A 16,381-nucleotide genomic window follows, 5' to 3' on the forward strand; every position below is an offset into this window, starting at 1 on the left:
TATTATGTAGAAGTCACATTTTGTAAACTCCATAAATATGTCTGCACAAACAGAAAACGCTCAATTGCTAAACCTCTTCAATTAGAGTTCCTCAGCAGGAGTATTGGTATTGGCAATTGAAAGATAATTTTTAAGTCTCCAGAGAAGATTGGAGTCAGTCTTTCCACTCCTTACTAGATCTCTCAGGAGGCCCCTGTTTATGCTTTCGTAGCAGTAGTTGTGAATAATTGTAGCATGCTTGCTGGTAAGCCAGGGAATGCCTTCTCTGTTTTAACGATGGAGTGTTACTCCTAAGGCTCTGAGCCTAAATGCACTGCTTTAGGAGTCACATTTCTTAGGTCTTCTGGTTTGATTATGAGAAGATACAGTTTATGGTGCTTACTTACGCAGTAAAATTCAGTTTCCCTTGTATGGTCAGTGAGTGCTGATGTGCAGAACCTGGCAATGTCTTCATTTGCTCTGTACCATTATTTACATTGCTGTAGCTGGGTGTGGGTACAGCCATGGGGTCCTGAATTCCGTCATTGCAGTGAGCTTTGAAGTTCCTCTGCAAGATATGAGAGATTTGGACATAGGAAAAAGACAAGCACCAAACTAATTAAAAAAATATTTTTATGTAATACATCTCCTTGATTTCCAAATTTTTATTTAATTTGATTGCTGTTCATGATTTGAAATATTTGTGATGCTTATGCATTATGATTAGAATCGTTGGAAGTGCCCATGTAAGCTAGGTTTCAGAAGTCTAGACTGCTTATTTTCATAGGTGCCCTGGAAAACACTTAGGAAGGGTTATTACAAAAATTTATTAGCTATACTACATTTCTGGAACAAAAATGGAAAGCTGACAGTTCCGATTTTTTATTTAATTTAGACGTCATGAAATGACCTATCTAAATCTGTGTCACTGTGAAAATGTGACTGATGCTGGAATCGAAGCCTTGGGAAATATGGCGTCATTGATATCCATTGGTATCTCTGGAACCAGCATCTCAGATAAGGTATATATATAATTAAAGCATGAAGAATGTGTTTACTATGTATCTGGGCTTTCTGGGAAAAAAAAAAAAAAAAAGGTAATAAAAATCCGTTCATTTAAAAACCTGCATGGATATGAAGCAGTGAAGTTGCAGTATCATTAAAACATATTTTAGAAACTTGAATAGCACAGTATTAGCCCATGTATAGGCAGTAACAAATCAAAGGTAATTCTTAAGCTGGGCAACTTTATGTTTGAAAGAGAGAAACAGAAACTGTCAGAAAGAGGAAGTCTGGCTGCTGTAAATGTGGTCTGAAAATAATGTTTATTAAACAGAATTTTTTTGCTTCAGGATGATTAGACCTGAGGAAAACTGAAAAATTGGTATTTTTAACATTTAAAGTCATAAAAATTGTGTTTTCTGTGCACTAGATTTTATGGTGAAAACCCCTGCATATTAGCTCTAGCAGAGATGCTGCTCTACACTGTGGTCTAGAAAGTAATTGCTAGTGAAAGAATTACTAACAAGGTATCTTCGATGTGTCAAGTTGCTAAGACTGTAGAAAGCAAAATAGCTGGTGCAGGAGCCAGGTTAAACATCACAGGCCTCCACACTGGATGTTCTTGGCAGGTCCTGCCTTGTGCACAGGGTTCAGAGCCAGTTCTGCTGTTTCTTTTACTTCTGGGGCAAACTTTTCACTGAACTCAGAAATCTAGGAGAAACCTCATGAAGAAAACTTGCCATAGAGACTATTCATTCAGTCACTGTTCAAACAGAATTCTAAGAACTTTATTATTTGTCTCTAACACAGAGTTTGTGCAAAAGTAATTAAAATGTGGAAAAGTAATTAAAATGCCTGCATCTTTTATGGAGGCCTGAAAATAAAAAAAACAAGATTAAGCTAAATAACGAAGGTTGGGAAATCCAAGACAACTTCGTTTAATGTGATCATTTAAAATATCATGAAATTATATTGGAATGAAATTAATGCTGCCTTGAATTACAGTCTCACAATGTTTCAGCATAAATGTTTTCTTTCTCCTTGCCTGCCACAGCTAGTCTTTTAAAATGCTGTGTTGCTTCTTACTCTAGTTTTCACATAGCACAACCCGTGACCTTGGCAATAAGCCAAACTATTTTGCTTACACTACATTTCTGAGGCTTTCAGTTTTCTCTCTCCCACAAGATGATAAACTAACCCGGAAATCGACCATTTATCATTTTTGTAATTTCTGAACTGATTGCTAGTACTAGCTACAAAACTGTTACGGTTTTTGCTATTTGCTCTGTTTAAGTAGGTTACATACATACATACATAATAAATACATTCTGTCATCTTAGAACTTTGATACAAGAATATCTAGTAGTCTGCTTTGTAACAAGCTGCTATTTGTATGCTTTGACTTTATATTACATGTTTTATTGGCATATAGAGGAATAGTAAGATCTCTTTCAATTCAGACTTTGTAAGTATTTTTTTAAATGTAAAAATGTAACAGAGAATACAGCTTTTTATGTGCAGTAGTCAACACCATTATGCTGTGCTGCTAAAGAAAAATTGTAAGGCTCATATGCTTTCCTGCAGCCTGTGAAATAGATCTCTGTTGCTTTTGCTATCTTGCTATTTAGCATGAAAAACATAGAATGTGCAACATAGATTTGCACTACACAAGAATTTTCATTTCTGTTTTTTTCAAATGACAGCAGAATCATTCTGCTCATCAGAGCAGAGCAGAATTTACAGCAGTAAGAGTGACATATACATAAGGAAAGGATAGGGGAGAAAAGATACAGTAGAGTCAGATTTTCTTACAGATTTGTGTCTCAGGTATGACTGACTTAATCAAAATGGAAGGTTTTTTCCACTGTTGGTGCCTTCCTCTTACGTAGTTACTCTGATGTCCAAGAAATGAAGGTTCCTGTTGTGTTGTGTCTTTCATTCAGGAATTTGTTGCATTTGGAAGAAATATATCGACTCTTAGAATTGTCCCTGACAAGAGATCTTGTAACAAAGAAATAAATAAAAAATTTACAGTACCCTATGGATTTTCAGTAATTAAAAATGCAGTGCTAATAAGAAATACATGAAAAATCTTTCTCATGTTTGGAGAGGTTTATTATCCTTGCCCTGAGTCGACTCCTAAACAGAAAGTCTGGGAAAAAAAAAAAAAAAAAAGGCTGCATACGTTCATTTTTCGATATTGTGTGGGAAGTTAGGCATTTTACATAGAGAGAAAATGCCTAGGCAAATTTATAAACACAAAGCTAGAATAAGGCAAGTAATTCATTGGAGGCTTAAGTTATATGTGTGCTTAAGTGTCTTGCTAAGTAAGTCAAAGACCATGCATTAATAAAACCAAATGTCATCCAATGAAGATGATGTCAACTTTATGCATATGGGAAACTGGTGGCATACTGAAGAAGTTACAGTCCTTTTCTCATTAGGGCTTTAACTATATTGGGTTTACTCTTATAAATCACATAACTTTAAATACACCCCCCAAGTACATTTTGAATATTAATTTAGTCAGTTATTTTAGCATTCATCCTTTTACATTTCTGAAAATATTTCCTTCTTTATTTTAACTTGATTTTTTAAAAAACAAATAACACACATTTTTAAGTCTCAATAACTTTTAACAATGGGAAGAATATTTGTTCCATTTTTGTCATCCTGAAGTACTAGAAATCGGTTTCTTACAGTTGAAAACAACTTAAAAGACACTTAAAAATGAAAAGATTTGCAACCTGGTGACAGCATTTCTTTTTTAAACAAAAACCTGCAATGACAGAGCAAAGATACTGAGTTCTTTGAAAAAACCCAACCTTTACTTTCTTTGAGAAAACTCCCTTTTTCTTCCAGCTAGCTTCCCATCCCTCATTGTTTTCCCTCACGTTTTGCTCTTCTAAACTCCCTGAAACAGGGACCACAATGTTTTCAATTGTGAGGATGGTAAATACATTCATGAATGCATAGATAATATCACAAGTCATTTTAGATACTATTGTAAAGGTATTTACAATATGTGCAGCTTTTATTATGGAGCTGGAAACATTAGCATTTAGGACTAAAACCTATTACTCTTTCTTATAATAGCAGACTCAGTGGCAATGTTTCCATCAGTTAGGGAAGCAGTTTTAGTTATAAGCTTTGTTCTCATACTCTCCATATTTTTGTTACAATGTCTTGAACTTTTTCTGGTGTCTGTATGATATGGCTTTGGCAGCTTTGCTCCAAGTCTGAGAGTCTGAAAGTGTGCAGCTGCCTGGCTTTCCTCATTCTGACACAAATTGCTGATGCATATGGCCTGGACCACCCATCTTCTTGAGACTTTAATAATCAAATTAAGTATAGAAGTGTCAGGACATTTGAAGAAAGTGTCTTAAGTCAAGCAGGATTTAGACAGAAAAGCATAGCAAAGAATGATAAAAGGAATTCTGAAAGAAATTAGTTGCATCCATCAAAACAGTAGATGCCCTGACGTAGACTCAAGGAAGCTTAATATCAGTGGTGAATTATATGCAGTGTAATAATGAGAGATAAAATAATACCCTGAAACATGAAAAAGAGTAAAATACTTTAAAAATGGGAAGAACCCTGATACACTTCTGAAATCAAAGATTAAAAGGAAATATGAAGTATACAGGGAAGTATTCTTCTGCATTTTCTTCTGCAATGACTGTCACGCATGAAATTCTCTCTCACAATGATCTAAGCCTCCATTCTGTCTTCTGACTGAAATGCTTCCTCCAGAATTATCTGTGGCATCAAGTCAGTTCATCAGTCACAGAATTTTTTGTGCACTATGTATAAGTTACTCTTTAAAGTTGAGGATAATTTGGAATCATGGGGAACTCTGGAGTAGTGGTTATATGGATGTATAAACAGTTATCTCAACTTTGTTTTCTTATGTGTCCACACTTAATAATCTTCAGATTCTGGCTGGTCCTGAAAGCCAGGCTGCAACATAAATATTTATTAATATTTTAAAAATAAGTTACCCAAACCAAAGTGGCAATTTAGCTTGCCACAGTTACCTAATTTCTTTGCATTTTTAGTGGGATTCTGAATCTACAGTGACTTGAACCCATAGCCTGGCTCCACATTTTGGTCTGTTAGAAAATCAGGCCAGTAGAACTGGGGAAGAGCCTTGTAAAGGTTAAGCAAAAAATACGATCATGTCTAATAGATATAACCAGCAACAGACTGCAAATGAATTAGTTGCAATGGATTTCCAAAGGAAAGGATGTGACAAATCCTATGCATTCCCAAGGCAGGGAAAAGGAATTGTTAAAATATACTAAAGTGGGCTCTAAATTCGTATATTAGCACTCCAGTTTGCTTGGGAGAATAGAGAAAGAGAGAATTTAACCTGGAGACTTAGAAACTTAATTCTGCATAAAAACAGGAAATACTAACACAGAGTCATTATAATCAATGACAGATGTGCCAACACCATGAGTCCCAATGCAAATCAGGAGGAATTAAAGGTATTTAGCAATGTTGAAAATTTGGCTCAATATTTTTACAGTATATTTCGTTACAATGGAAGCCCTGTTGTCTGGACTTAGTCTTAAGAAACGCAGGCAACTGTATTTCATAAGTTATGATCTGGACTAACTGCAAATGGTCTTAGGTGTAGAAATTAAATTTTATGGCATGCTATGTTTCTGTAAACAGATCTGACCCACCTTTGGTATTGGAAATTGGTATGGGAAACAGTATGGCCACATTTGCTTAAGAAGTTACCCATTTCTCAGAAGGTTTTTGCTATCTGAAATGGAACTTTGTTCTGTCACATACGTATTGTTATTAGCAAAAGCATACTGCATGATAGGAATCACATTCTTCTCTTCTAGTGTTTGATCTATTAAACTGGTGCCTGGCTGTGGCTAATCTATGCAGAAATCTGAGCATTTTAGAGGGTAGGTTGAGTCATTTAATATTAAATGGCTCAGAAATGGAAGGTAGGAGATACCTCTTAAGAGCTGTCTTCTAAGATTGGAGTCTCTTTGAGGTCAATCTGTTTGGGGTATGAACAGGAAGTAACATCTGTGTATCTCTGGAACATAAAGATATATTACAGATGCTGACCTTTCAGATTACAAAGAGATATGTGAACAGAAATCTCAGAAGTTGAAAATAGTGTAGCACATGGTTATTGTTAGTGAGAGACAGTACATTCATTGCAGTCTGCAGTTGAAAGGCAGACTTGCAGCTTGTGAATATAAATAATAAAGAGTTGTTCTTTGCTATGCCATAGCCACAAATAACTTTCGTCTTTAGCAAGTGAAGACCCTCACTGACTGGTACAATCAATACTCATTTTCTTAGCTCAAAAACCATAGTGAAATAATAATAAATGATGATCTATAAATGTTTGTAGGCCTCATGTAATAAAGTAAATCAAACAGAACAAAAATTGCTTGAGAAAAGCAGCTGTTGGAGAGGAATAAAGGAGTTTCTTTTAAAGTTGTTTTCTAAATGGAAATGGTAATACATGCTATACAAGAGATGCAGGACAAAGTCTTCCCTTTCTCCATCGCAACAGAAGATTGATCCAAGATATATGGGGTGATTTCTTGATGTTAAAGAGGAAATATGTTTTTGGAGACACATAGAGTGGGTGGGTGATCCTAGTCTGTATGTTGCACAGTATTTGTTTTGCTAGCATCTATTTCCAGGAGTCCCAATGACAATATGATTGCTCTGAGCATATCTTTCAAAAATGTTGGGAGGCTTAGTATAAAAGATGGAAGTCTCTAGAAATAGGTTAGTGTTCTGAATGGGCATCCCTGATGGTATTTATGAGAGAATACTACTGAGTAAATCAGGAAATATAATAAAACTAGTGATAATTGGCTCCTTTGTATGTATGTTAGATACAAAAATAATAGTTAAAAGATTTATACACACAAAACTTTCTGTGTAGAGCTTGTTTGAAGATGTTTATTTTTAGAAACATAAAAGTTTTGTAGTTTTTGTATGTAACAGACAATTCCTAATGGCATTCCTTGTCTTCCATGTCTTCACGCTTTCCCTTCTCAAATCTGGAATTATTAATGAAACATCTAAAAGGAGACCTTAATTTTAAAGGGGGGAAAAAAAAGAAAGTTGTTCTGTGATTCCATGTCATGCTAGTCATATAAAATTATTACAAATTAGAACTTTGAAGTCATAGCAGCATTAGTTGTCATGTAGCAAAAAAATCTTTATAATATTCTTTAATATTTTATTATCAAGTACGTTAAAGTCATGCCACTTTTACATAAAGAAAATGCAAGAAGAAGTTATGTCCGTAAGGTCACACCTATAACTATCAGTGTCTGCTGTAAGGAATTCAAGTTCTGACATAAACACATTTGGGGTTTAAGTACATAACTTTTTTTTTGTCTGGAATGGGAGTGCTCTGCCCAAAAAAAATTGAACTCTGTAGATTTTCATGAAGCTGTTGAAAGTAATGCTCACCACATAACTGCGTCTGCTGAGAAAAATGCAAATATCTTTGTTTTCACAAGTAGCCAGGATTGGAAATCTTTTTGATTGTTCCATTTTTTTTTTTTTATTCAGCCTGTGAGATTTCAGGAATTTGCAAAATTTGAACACCAGCCACACTCTTCCAGCATTATCATTACAGTGTCCACATCTGCATTCCAGACACTATGTTCACGTGCTTATTTTTTCAGGATGATATTTCCTCTTTGTGCAGTGCTGTTTGCTGCCTAATTGTAGATAATTTATTAACCATACAGAATAAAGCAACAACTTTGTTTTTCAGCAGAATTTACTGTCATTATTGATACGAAGCACAGAGATATTCTGCTGTGACTATCAAAATATATTTTACAAAATCAGTATTTAATTCTCCTTCAGGTTAGAGAGTTTAGGATCAGAACATGGTCTGGTTTCCTGGTGTACAAGCAGTAAAAATCACAAAGCATCCTCAGATCCTTTCGCACTCCTAAAACAGGAATTGCCAAAGTTTTCACCTTCCTGTTGTTTTGAATATGGGGGTTGTTCATGCACCTAGGAGAGTGACTGCACCATTTCACATATGGTCTTGTACCATAGCTGTAGTCATAAAGCCCTTACTGGTAAGCAAATTATAAAGGTGGCAATTTTAAGATATTATTTGATCTTCCAACAACAACAATAACAAAAAAGAATTTTGAAAAGTTCTTTCAAACCCAAATTTTGGAGGAGATTTGTAGATGTATTTTGCTTTATGAGAGTCTTGGTCTGTGTCCTGTGGAAATATTTCACGCCATGCTACTTTTCTTCAGTTTCTTCCTTTCTGAACAGGTAGGAAAATCTAATTTTTTGCTTTCTCAATTGAATTATTTCTGCAAAGAATTCTTAACCCTTGGTCATGCTTCAAGCAAAAAATTGGAGGATAAACTATATGCATTCTGATGAAGAGAATTTCTTAAAAGGTGCTGTAATTCTTAGAAGCTTTAATATAGAGACATTGGTTATTATTGACTCCCTTAACATATTAAAAGTAATTACACATAATTGCATGTACTGATTTTTAAGATTTTTTTTTTTTGGAATATTGTAGGGCTTGAGAGCCCTTGGCCACCATGGAAAAATAAAGGAACTTTCTATATCAGAATGCAAAAACAGAACAAAATGGCAAATCCTTTTTTGCAAGTTGAAACTGAAGGATATGAGTTTATGGAAAATTTGCAGAGAGTAACCCCATTGTATGCTGCATGACTTGTTATACTTTGATTATATAAAGAATATTTAAATAATGTAAAAAGAAAATGCATATTAAGAGGGCTTTACTAACACTGTTAGGTAAATTGCTGGGAAGTTATACATTAACTAAATAATATAACCAAAAATAATATAAACAGAAATAATGTTGACTGTACAGTGTTCATTCTTTTACTTGTTACCACTTTATTGTTTACAGTAAGTAAATGTTTATGTGATCACCTATTTTGTAAATAGGAACTTTCCTCATTCATAACTCAGATGTTGCTCGCTTAATGAGTAGCAATTTAGTATTTCCATTGATGTTTGTGTGTGTTCTCAGGCCTTATTTACACAGAACTAAAATTGTGCACATAGGTTAGAAAATTTTGTTATTTCTTTCATATGCTATTCTATTCTTTATAGTGTCTAAATGTTTTGCAAACATTATTTATCTTTGCATCTTCAAAACCTCTTTTGTAATTTTCTTCTTAGGCATAGAACCAGGGATGCAGAGATGAAGAGAGCAAACAAAGTTCCATTCCCTTTGATTGCAAATATAAATTTAGTGCTACATGCAAAATAATGTAGTAGACTTAAAGTTAAGAGCAAATTCAGAACCTAACTTTGAAGGATATTTTAAATATGTATGTAGACAATCTATGCCAGTAAAACCAAGATAAACATATCTCACAGGCATTGAAATATTGGCTTGAGCTTGTGTTACATACCCTAGATGAGAATGTAGCGGTTAAGTCATCACATCTGAGGCCTAATTCTGAAGAGAATGCAGTTTCTTTTACACGTGGATAAAAAACATTCAGTTACTGGGTTTAGAATGTTTCTGTATTGTAGGTAACAAATAGCCTGTAGAGCTAAGATTGAAATAGGAAAGGTACATAAGCCAAATAATATAAATTCTTATTTGTTGACTCTATCCAGTCCTACTTAAGTTAAAACATTGATTGATATTTTAATATTTTTGTAAAGTAAAACAAGAACCCAAAGCCCAAGAAGCACTGCCTTGTTACAGCTATACAGATAGATAGGAAAAAATAGAAGCTAGAGTGAGGAGACAGACAAAAAGTTTTAAAATTCCAGTCTGTGAAACAAATTTCAGACTTCATGAGTTTCTTTTAATCTGTTTAGGTAAGACTTATGAAAAAAACAGCAATGTGTCAAAGGCAATAGTCTGATTACTACAGATTTTTTTAAAGAATGATAAATACGTAGTATTTGTGCATGATAAATATGTGCATTTGTGTGTCTCTGTGTGCATGCACATGTCTTACTTATCAATGTGGTCCTTAGCCTGTTTACCTCAGGACTAATTCTTTAATGTTTTGAAAAGCTTTGTGCAACCAGTGTTTTTTATGCAATCTACTGTATAAGTATTTCCTTCTTTCCCCTACAGAGGTAGAATTTCCATTCCAGTAAATGACAAATTACATTGGTCTTAGGCCAAGATTAGCAGGCCTGGAAGTTCAGCTCAGTGACAAGTTTAAGGCACCTCACTGTGGTTTTAGGCTAGACATCACAGAAGAGGAGAGATTCTCACTGAAGCTAAAGCTTTGCTTGAGTGGCAAAATGTGATGTTCACATCATGGCAGCATTAGGTGAAGAAATGCAATTTTAGGTTGTTTTGTTCTTGAGTTAACAAATCTGCAGGCTCTTCAAGAGACTGTTTCCACAAACTCAAATAATGATCTACCTTCTCCTTCTCTTTGTAGGCCTAGAAGTAAATATTTTCAGGTTTGAAAAAAGATTCAGGCCAAAAAGTAAACAAAGTTTCAGAGTGCAAAGGAGAAAAGTATATTTTATGAATGTGTGGCCTTTCATAGGAGTTTCATTGCAAACAGTGAATGTGCATAGCACGCCAAAGTTGTAACTACCCATGTTTCATGAAAAGCAGTTTTATGTGGGATTCTTTGATACTGTTTAAAATACACACTTTAATGTGCATTTTGACAAAAATTTTCATTTGTCTTTCAGAGATGCAAGTATCAAATTAAGATGAAAAATACATTAATACATTTTGTTGGTCAGATTGTCCCTTTGTCTTTCAGTTGGCCTTGTAGAAGAGATCATAGAAAAAGTATTAATGTAAAAATTAAAAAACTCATGTAGTAGCTGTAATGTCTTAATAATAGGAGTAATAATAACAGCAATAGTAATGATAGTACTAATAATACTACTTTACACCTATTTATCACTTGCCATCTGCAGGTCACCAAAATGTTTTGTAAACAGCTCTTGCAATTTCATAATGTGTGAAGTTATCTCTGTTCCATTTTTATATTATAAGCTGGGCAAGGTCACTGAACCATTTGATCTGTTATTTTCCAAAATGATCTGTTTTACAGAGCATATAGAAAAGCTAATACTTGAGTTACATATATGCTGGAATTGAAGTCAGTAGGACCCGCAGGTGCTTATTCACCTGCATTCTCCATTCACTCTAAACATGAGGACAGAAATTGTAGTCAGCAGGTATCACAGCAGGAATTAGATGGCACTTCAGCCACAGTTACCTCGCCTGAACTACACAGAGCAAATCAGAAGCCTGAACTCCTGAGTGACAGTCATAGCATTATAGAATCATGGAATGGTTTGGGTTGGAAGGGACCTTAAAGACCATCCAGTTCCAACCCCCCAGCCATGGGCAGGGACACCTGCCACCGGACCAGGTTGCTCAAAGCCCCATCCAGCCTGGCCTGGAACACTGCCAGGGATGGGGCAGCCACAGCTTCTCTGGGCAACCAGTGCCAGTGCCTCAGCAGCCCCACAGCGCAGAATGTCTTCCTTATATCTACTCTGAATCAACCTTCTTTTAGGTTAAAGCCATTCCCCCTTGCCCTGTCACTACAGGCCCTTGTAAAAAGTCCCTCCCCAGATTTCCTGTTGGCCCCTTTAGGTACTGAAGGCTGCTACAAGGTCTCCCAGAGCCTTCTCTCTTCCATGCTGAAAACCCCCAACGCTCTCAGGCTGTCTTCATAGGAGAGGTGCTCCAGCCCTGTGGCCCGCCTCTGGACTTGCTCCAACAGGTCCATGTCTTTCCTGTGCTGAGGACTCCAGAGCTGGATGCAGGTGGGCTCTCACACAAGTGGAGCAGAGGAGCAGAATCACCTCCCTCGACCTGCTGGCCATGCTTCTTTTGATGCAGCTCAGGACATGGTTGGCTTTCTGGGCTGCAAGCACACATTGCTGGGTCACGTTGACCTTATCATCAATCAACACTCCCGAGTCTTTCTCAGGGCTGCTCTCAATCCATTATCCACCCAGCCTATCCTAATGTGCTTGGGATTGCCCTGACCCAGTCCTGAGATTCTTACCCAATTGTTATCAAGAAAATAATGTAATTTATACAAATAGAGTTGTTTGTTCAATTTTTGGGGGGGAAAAAAATAAAAGAGAAAAGTTAATATACACAATAATGGGCATTTCCAGAGAGTAAAATAAATGTATTTGGGGCTGGTCCTTTAAGCACAAATTTTAGGTTCTGGGTTGTGCTCAATTTAGAGAACCCAAATTCAACATATAGAACTGATATGAATGTTGGTCTAATGAACATGTAATATAATATATAAGCAATGGAAAATAGGCTTTTAATGAATCTCTTCTTTTTCTAGTGACATTCACAGCCAATAGCTGAATGACTTTACTCCTAATAAAGGGTACCTAGAAGACTGAAGTACCTGAAGTGGGTCAAAGGATTATGTAATTGTATCATAAACTGAGAAAAATAAGAGTAGGCATGTCACCCAAGACTGATTGGTTTGTTTGTTTCTCTTTCAGGAGTTCTGCAAGGGCACACAGTACCTGGAACAATGCCATGCCTCTTGCTGCCCTCAGCTGACAGATGAATCTGTGAAAACAATGGCATTTCACTGCCGCAGACTAACATCTGTCAACATAGCGCGTTGCCCAAAGGTATGTATAGGAAATGGGGCTATAGTTCTGGGACTACTATTGTGAAGAAGTACTTCATACTGAACTCAGAAATTTGACCTGCTGGCATCTGTGTCTTGTCACAAGTCTACAACATACTCGACTAATTCAGAAATCAGAGCTTAAGTTCAGCTGATTTTCCATGAGTTTCAAGTTCCCAGACTTGGCTCTTGAGAGTGTTTGGTGTTCTTCTAGTGGTTGCAGTTAAAACATGAAAGTGCCCGTACTGTATCAGGTAAAAGTTTGTCTCTCCAGGGGTTGATGGCTAGGGAAGGGTGAAGAGAGAAGAGCTTTTAGTGATACTTCCTGCAAATACTTTCTCAGCCTCTGGTGTTTTGGGTGCTTCTAAAGGGTAGTGTTCTTTGTTTTAATAACTCTTGGTATTTTCATGCTTCATTTTTTCCAGTACTCTTTCTGAACCCAGGTAAAGCATAAAATGGGGCATGAGAACCTTATACCTGTGGTCTTACATGGTAGGGCAGTTGCTACTTTGAAAATAGCAGTAATGCTTAAAAGCTGATGCACTCAGAGATGTAAATTAATGCTTAATGATTTTGAAGATTCTAAGCCTAAGAAACTAAGTCCTTTGGAAAATAAAATGTATTAAGTATTTGAATAACTTACCTATGGAAGGGAGTCTTCCTCAGGCTGTTTTTTACAGTCAGTGGAGAGAATTGTTCCTACAAAGCATCAGTCAGGGAACCTTTCCTCAGGTCTTTGAGAAGCCCCATCTCCCTACTGACTACAAGGAGACTCACAATAATAGTCATCCCATGGCTATATGAATATTCCCTTCATATCCAAGTTAATGTAACAGTTTTGCAGTGGTTTCCACTGTCACTGGTGTGCTTTGGTGCATCTGATGTGGTGTTTGTGTTTAGTAGGTATTTATTACCAATAAAACCATGTGCAGTTGCAGCCATATTCAATTAACTAACAACTCTTTGGGAAAGCTGATCAACTAATTTTCATTTAGGTTGTCTAGATATCTGACCCCCCCACCCCCCAACCCCAATTATTTCCATCTATTAACTTCTTTAGATTAAGTTTCCTCTGTAGAGAAACTTAGTTCCTTCTCTACCATGACCTTATACTATAGCATTTTTGCTTCCTGTATTTTCTGTATAATTTCTTTTTGACTGAAGTCTTGCATCTCAGTTATCTTTTTCCTGTATCAGAATGTATTCCTTTTTGAAATCATTGAATTTATGAAGGCCTAAATCTTCTTCCCTGTACTTTCTGAATTAATACCTCTAGCTTTTGTGCATTTAATCATTTCTGTGATTTTAATTATTTTCTTCAATAGCAAAAACAAGTGCTTGCTGCATTTTGGCAATAAGCATTCAAATGCAATTTTAAAAATGCTGATTTAATTTTTTTTTTCAATTTCATGAAAAAATGTATTGCAATGTTGCTTCCATCAGTATCAAGGGGGAATAGACCAAGTTTATTACTACTATTACCAAGTTTTTCTTGAACTATCCTTTACAATTTCACCCGATTCATTGGACCAGTTTCCTCCTTTTCTTCTGATGTGCCCATGTCCTGTTTCCTTCCACAGTACGTTTGCAGACATCTCTTGTCCCTGCCTTCCTCCAGCACCCATCTCCATAACCCTTGACTATCCTTTCAGTCCTCCACACAGTCCTTATGTCCTCTTATTCACTGCAGTGGCTGAACACATCCTCCTGGCCAAGTATTTGACATGACTTGGCTGACTAGTTAGTCAGCCTGAAATTATAGATAGTCTGATCGATTTATTTGCATTCCAAAAGTTCATAAGTTTCTCAGCCTCCAGGCCAAAACCCACAGGCTGTGTTTCAGATCTGGCAGGCCATGGAAGTTGCTCTGTGTTTTACAAGAGCCCTTGGTTTGTTATCTTACAGATACCTACTGTACACCATTAATTATTATATGCATGAGTCTCAATCTCCTGTATCCGTTGCTTTTAGATCGATATTAAGCTTTTTTTTTCCGTAATAACAGTGATTATAGAAGTTATGCATGGAGATCTTCCCAGAGCAGTTCAAGTTAGGTAGTGTTGCAATCAGTCTTCTCTGCCACGCTTTCCACTACACCTTGTAGGCCAACACAGAAAAACAAAACCAAACCAAACAAACCCCTCTACAAAATGGCAGTAAATACATTTAAGCTGGTAATTGGGAGAGTTTCTGATTATCAGAGCAGGCAGTGTATTGTAAAACAGCAGGGAGACAGAGGCAAAGTATTAAGGAATGTTAGGATGGGTGTTGGTAAGCGAATGAACTGGGTCATATTTTGTAGTTCCTGCAAATTGGAACAAGAAGTAGACTCCATGACCTAGTAATGCCCTTCCAACACTTTGTTCCTAGATGGTATCTTTTCTTTAAACAGTTATAAAGCCAATCTGTTAACTGCTAATACCCTACTATTTTCAGCAAAGAACATTAAGACTTTTCTAAATAAGCCTACATATAAGTTTACAAGTCTTTTTTTGACTTGAATCCAGCTTGCAACTCTATAAAATGAGATGGGTACACCTGTGAATGTTAAAACTAACGGGTCTTTCAAATCCTTTGGCAATCTCTAGTGTAAATTGAGGGCATCCAGCTGCTAAGTAAGGAAATATTTTCCACTCAGAAACTGTTTAAAAATGGTCAGGAGATTAAGAATACATTCCAAAGGATATATGCTAATATGTCTGACAGTCATGTCCTGCAACATCAGCTATATTATATTAAAAAAAAAGAATTAAAAAAAAAATCATAGCAAGAAAACATGGGGAAAAGTCAATATAGAAATATATGACCATTAAGAGTGTTTTGGCAATGTGCTATGCAGGTTTCTCTAAAATTAGAAGAGCTGATCACTTTAATCATATCTACTTGGGCAAATTGTCTTTGAACAAACTCCACTGGCTTCAGTGAAATCGCAGTAAGCCTCCCTGTCATATGTCCATATACCAAGGACAAGTACAAGTCATTTTGCAAATGCTGATACTATAAAATATTCAGCAGTGCAGTTCTGAGTCTTATGCAAGGAATGAGCCCAATTCAAGAGTAATTCTTATTTCATAGGAAAAAAATGGAAGTTGCTGTAGGAAACATATCCTACACATGAAAAACTACAGCAAAAAATGAAAATAAATCTGTGGTTAAATGAATCAGCTATTTAAATAGCAAAGTTCTGAAGACACAGTTTGATGGGCAATGAATTCTGTAATTTAGTCCTCTAAAGGGAATAGGATTGAGTGTATGATGAACACAGATTTCTCTTAAATGCATCTGATACCGATTACTGACTTCAGAGTCAGCAACTTCTTTTTATTTCAACAGGAATATTGATCTATTTATTAATCTATTAATCTATTGCAGATCTTAATATTCAGCATATAGCTAAATCTGGAATAAGCAAAGCACACGATTATTCCAGAAAGATTGTATCGTGAGATAGTGTGCTAATTTTCTGTTCCATAACCCAAAGTCCCAGCTTCATCTTGCTTCCCTGTCCCATTTAGATTCTCATGAGATTGGCTGTTTAATGCAGATGGAGCCCTCGTCTCTCTTTCCACCATCCCACTCCACTGATTTTTAATTAAGTATCTTTAAAAGGTCTTTAGTATGTCCCCTCTTGATTTTTGATCCTGACTGAACAAGGTAATTCAAGTATGTGCATAATGTATTCTTGACTGTTTCCACTGAGGTCGGTGGTGCAATTAAGTAGCTTGTAGGACTGCTTACGCACCTTCAAGACTACGTCTCATGTTTTTCTC

General features: G+C 36.1%; 1 protein-coding gene across 1 annotated transcript in view; it reads left to right on the plus strand.

Moving 5' to 3' along the window:
- The window catches only part of FBXL13 (F-box and leucine rich repeat protein 13), an 86,991-nt gene that overhangs the window by 61,318 nt on the left and 9,292 nt on the right, over positions 1 to 16,381 (plus strand). The window contains 3 exon segments of the mRNA XM_055807671.1: positions 875 to 1,001; positions 8,543 to 8,676; positions 12,465 to 12,612. Coding sequence (XP_055663646.1) covers positions 875 to 1,001; positions 8,543 to 8,676; positions 12,465 to 12,612 — 409 coding nt within the window.

This window comes from Falco peregrinus, chromosome 6, assembly GCF_023634155.1.
Source record: "Falco peregrinus isolate bFalPer1 chromosome 6, bFalPer1.pri, whole genome shotgun sequence".
Taxonomy (NCBI): domain Eukaryota; kingdom Metazoa; phylum Chordata; class Aves; order Falconiformes; family Falconidae; genus Falco; species Falco peregrinus.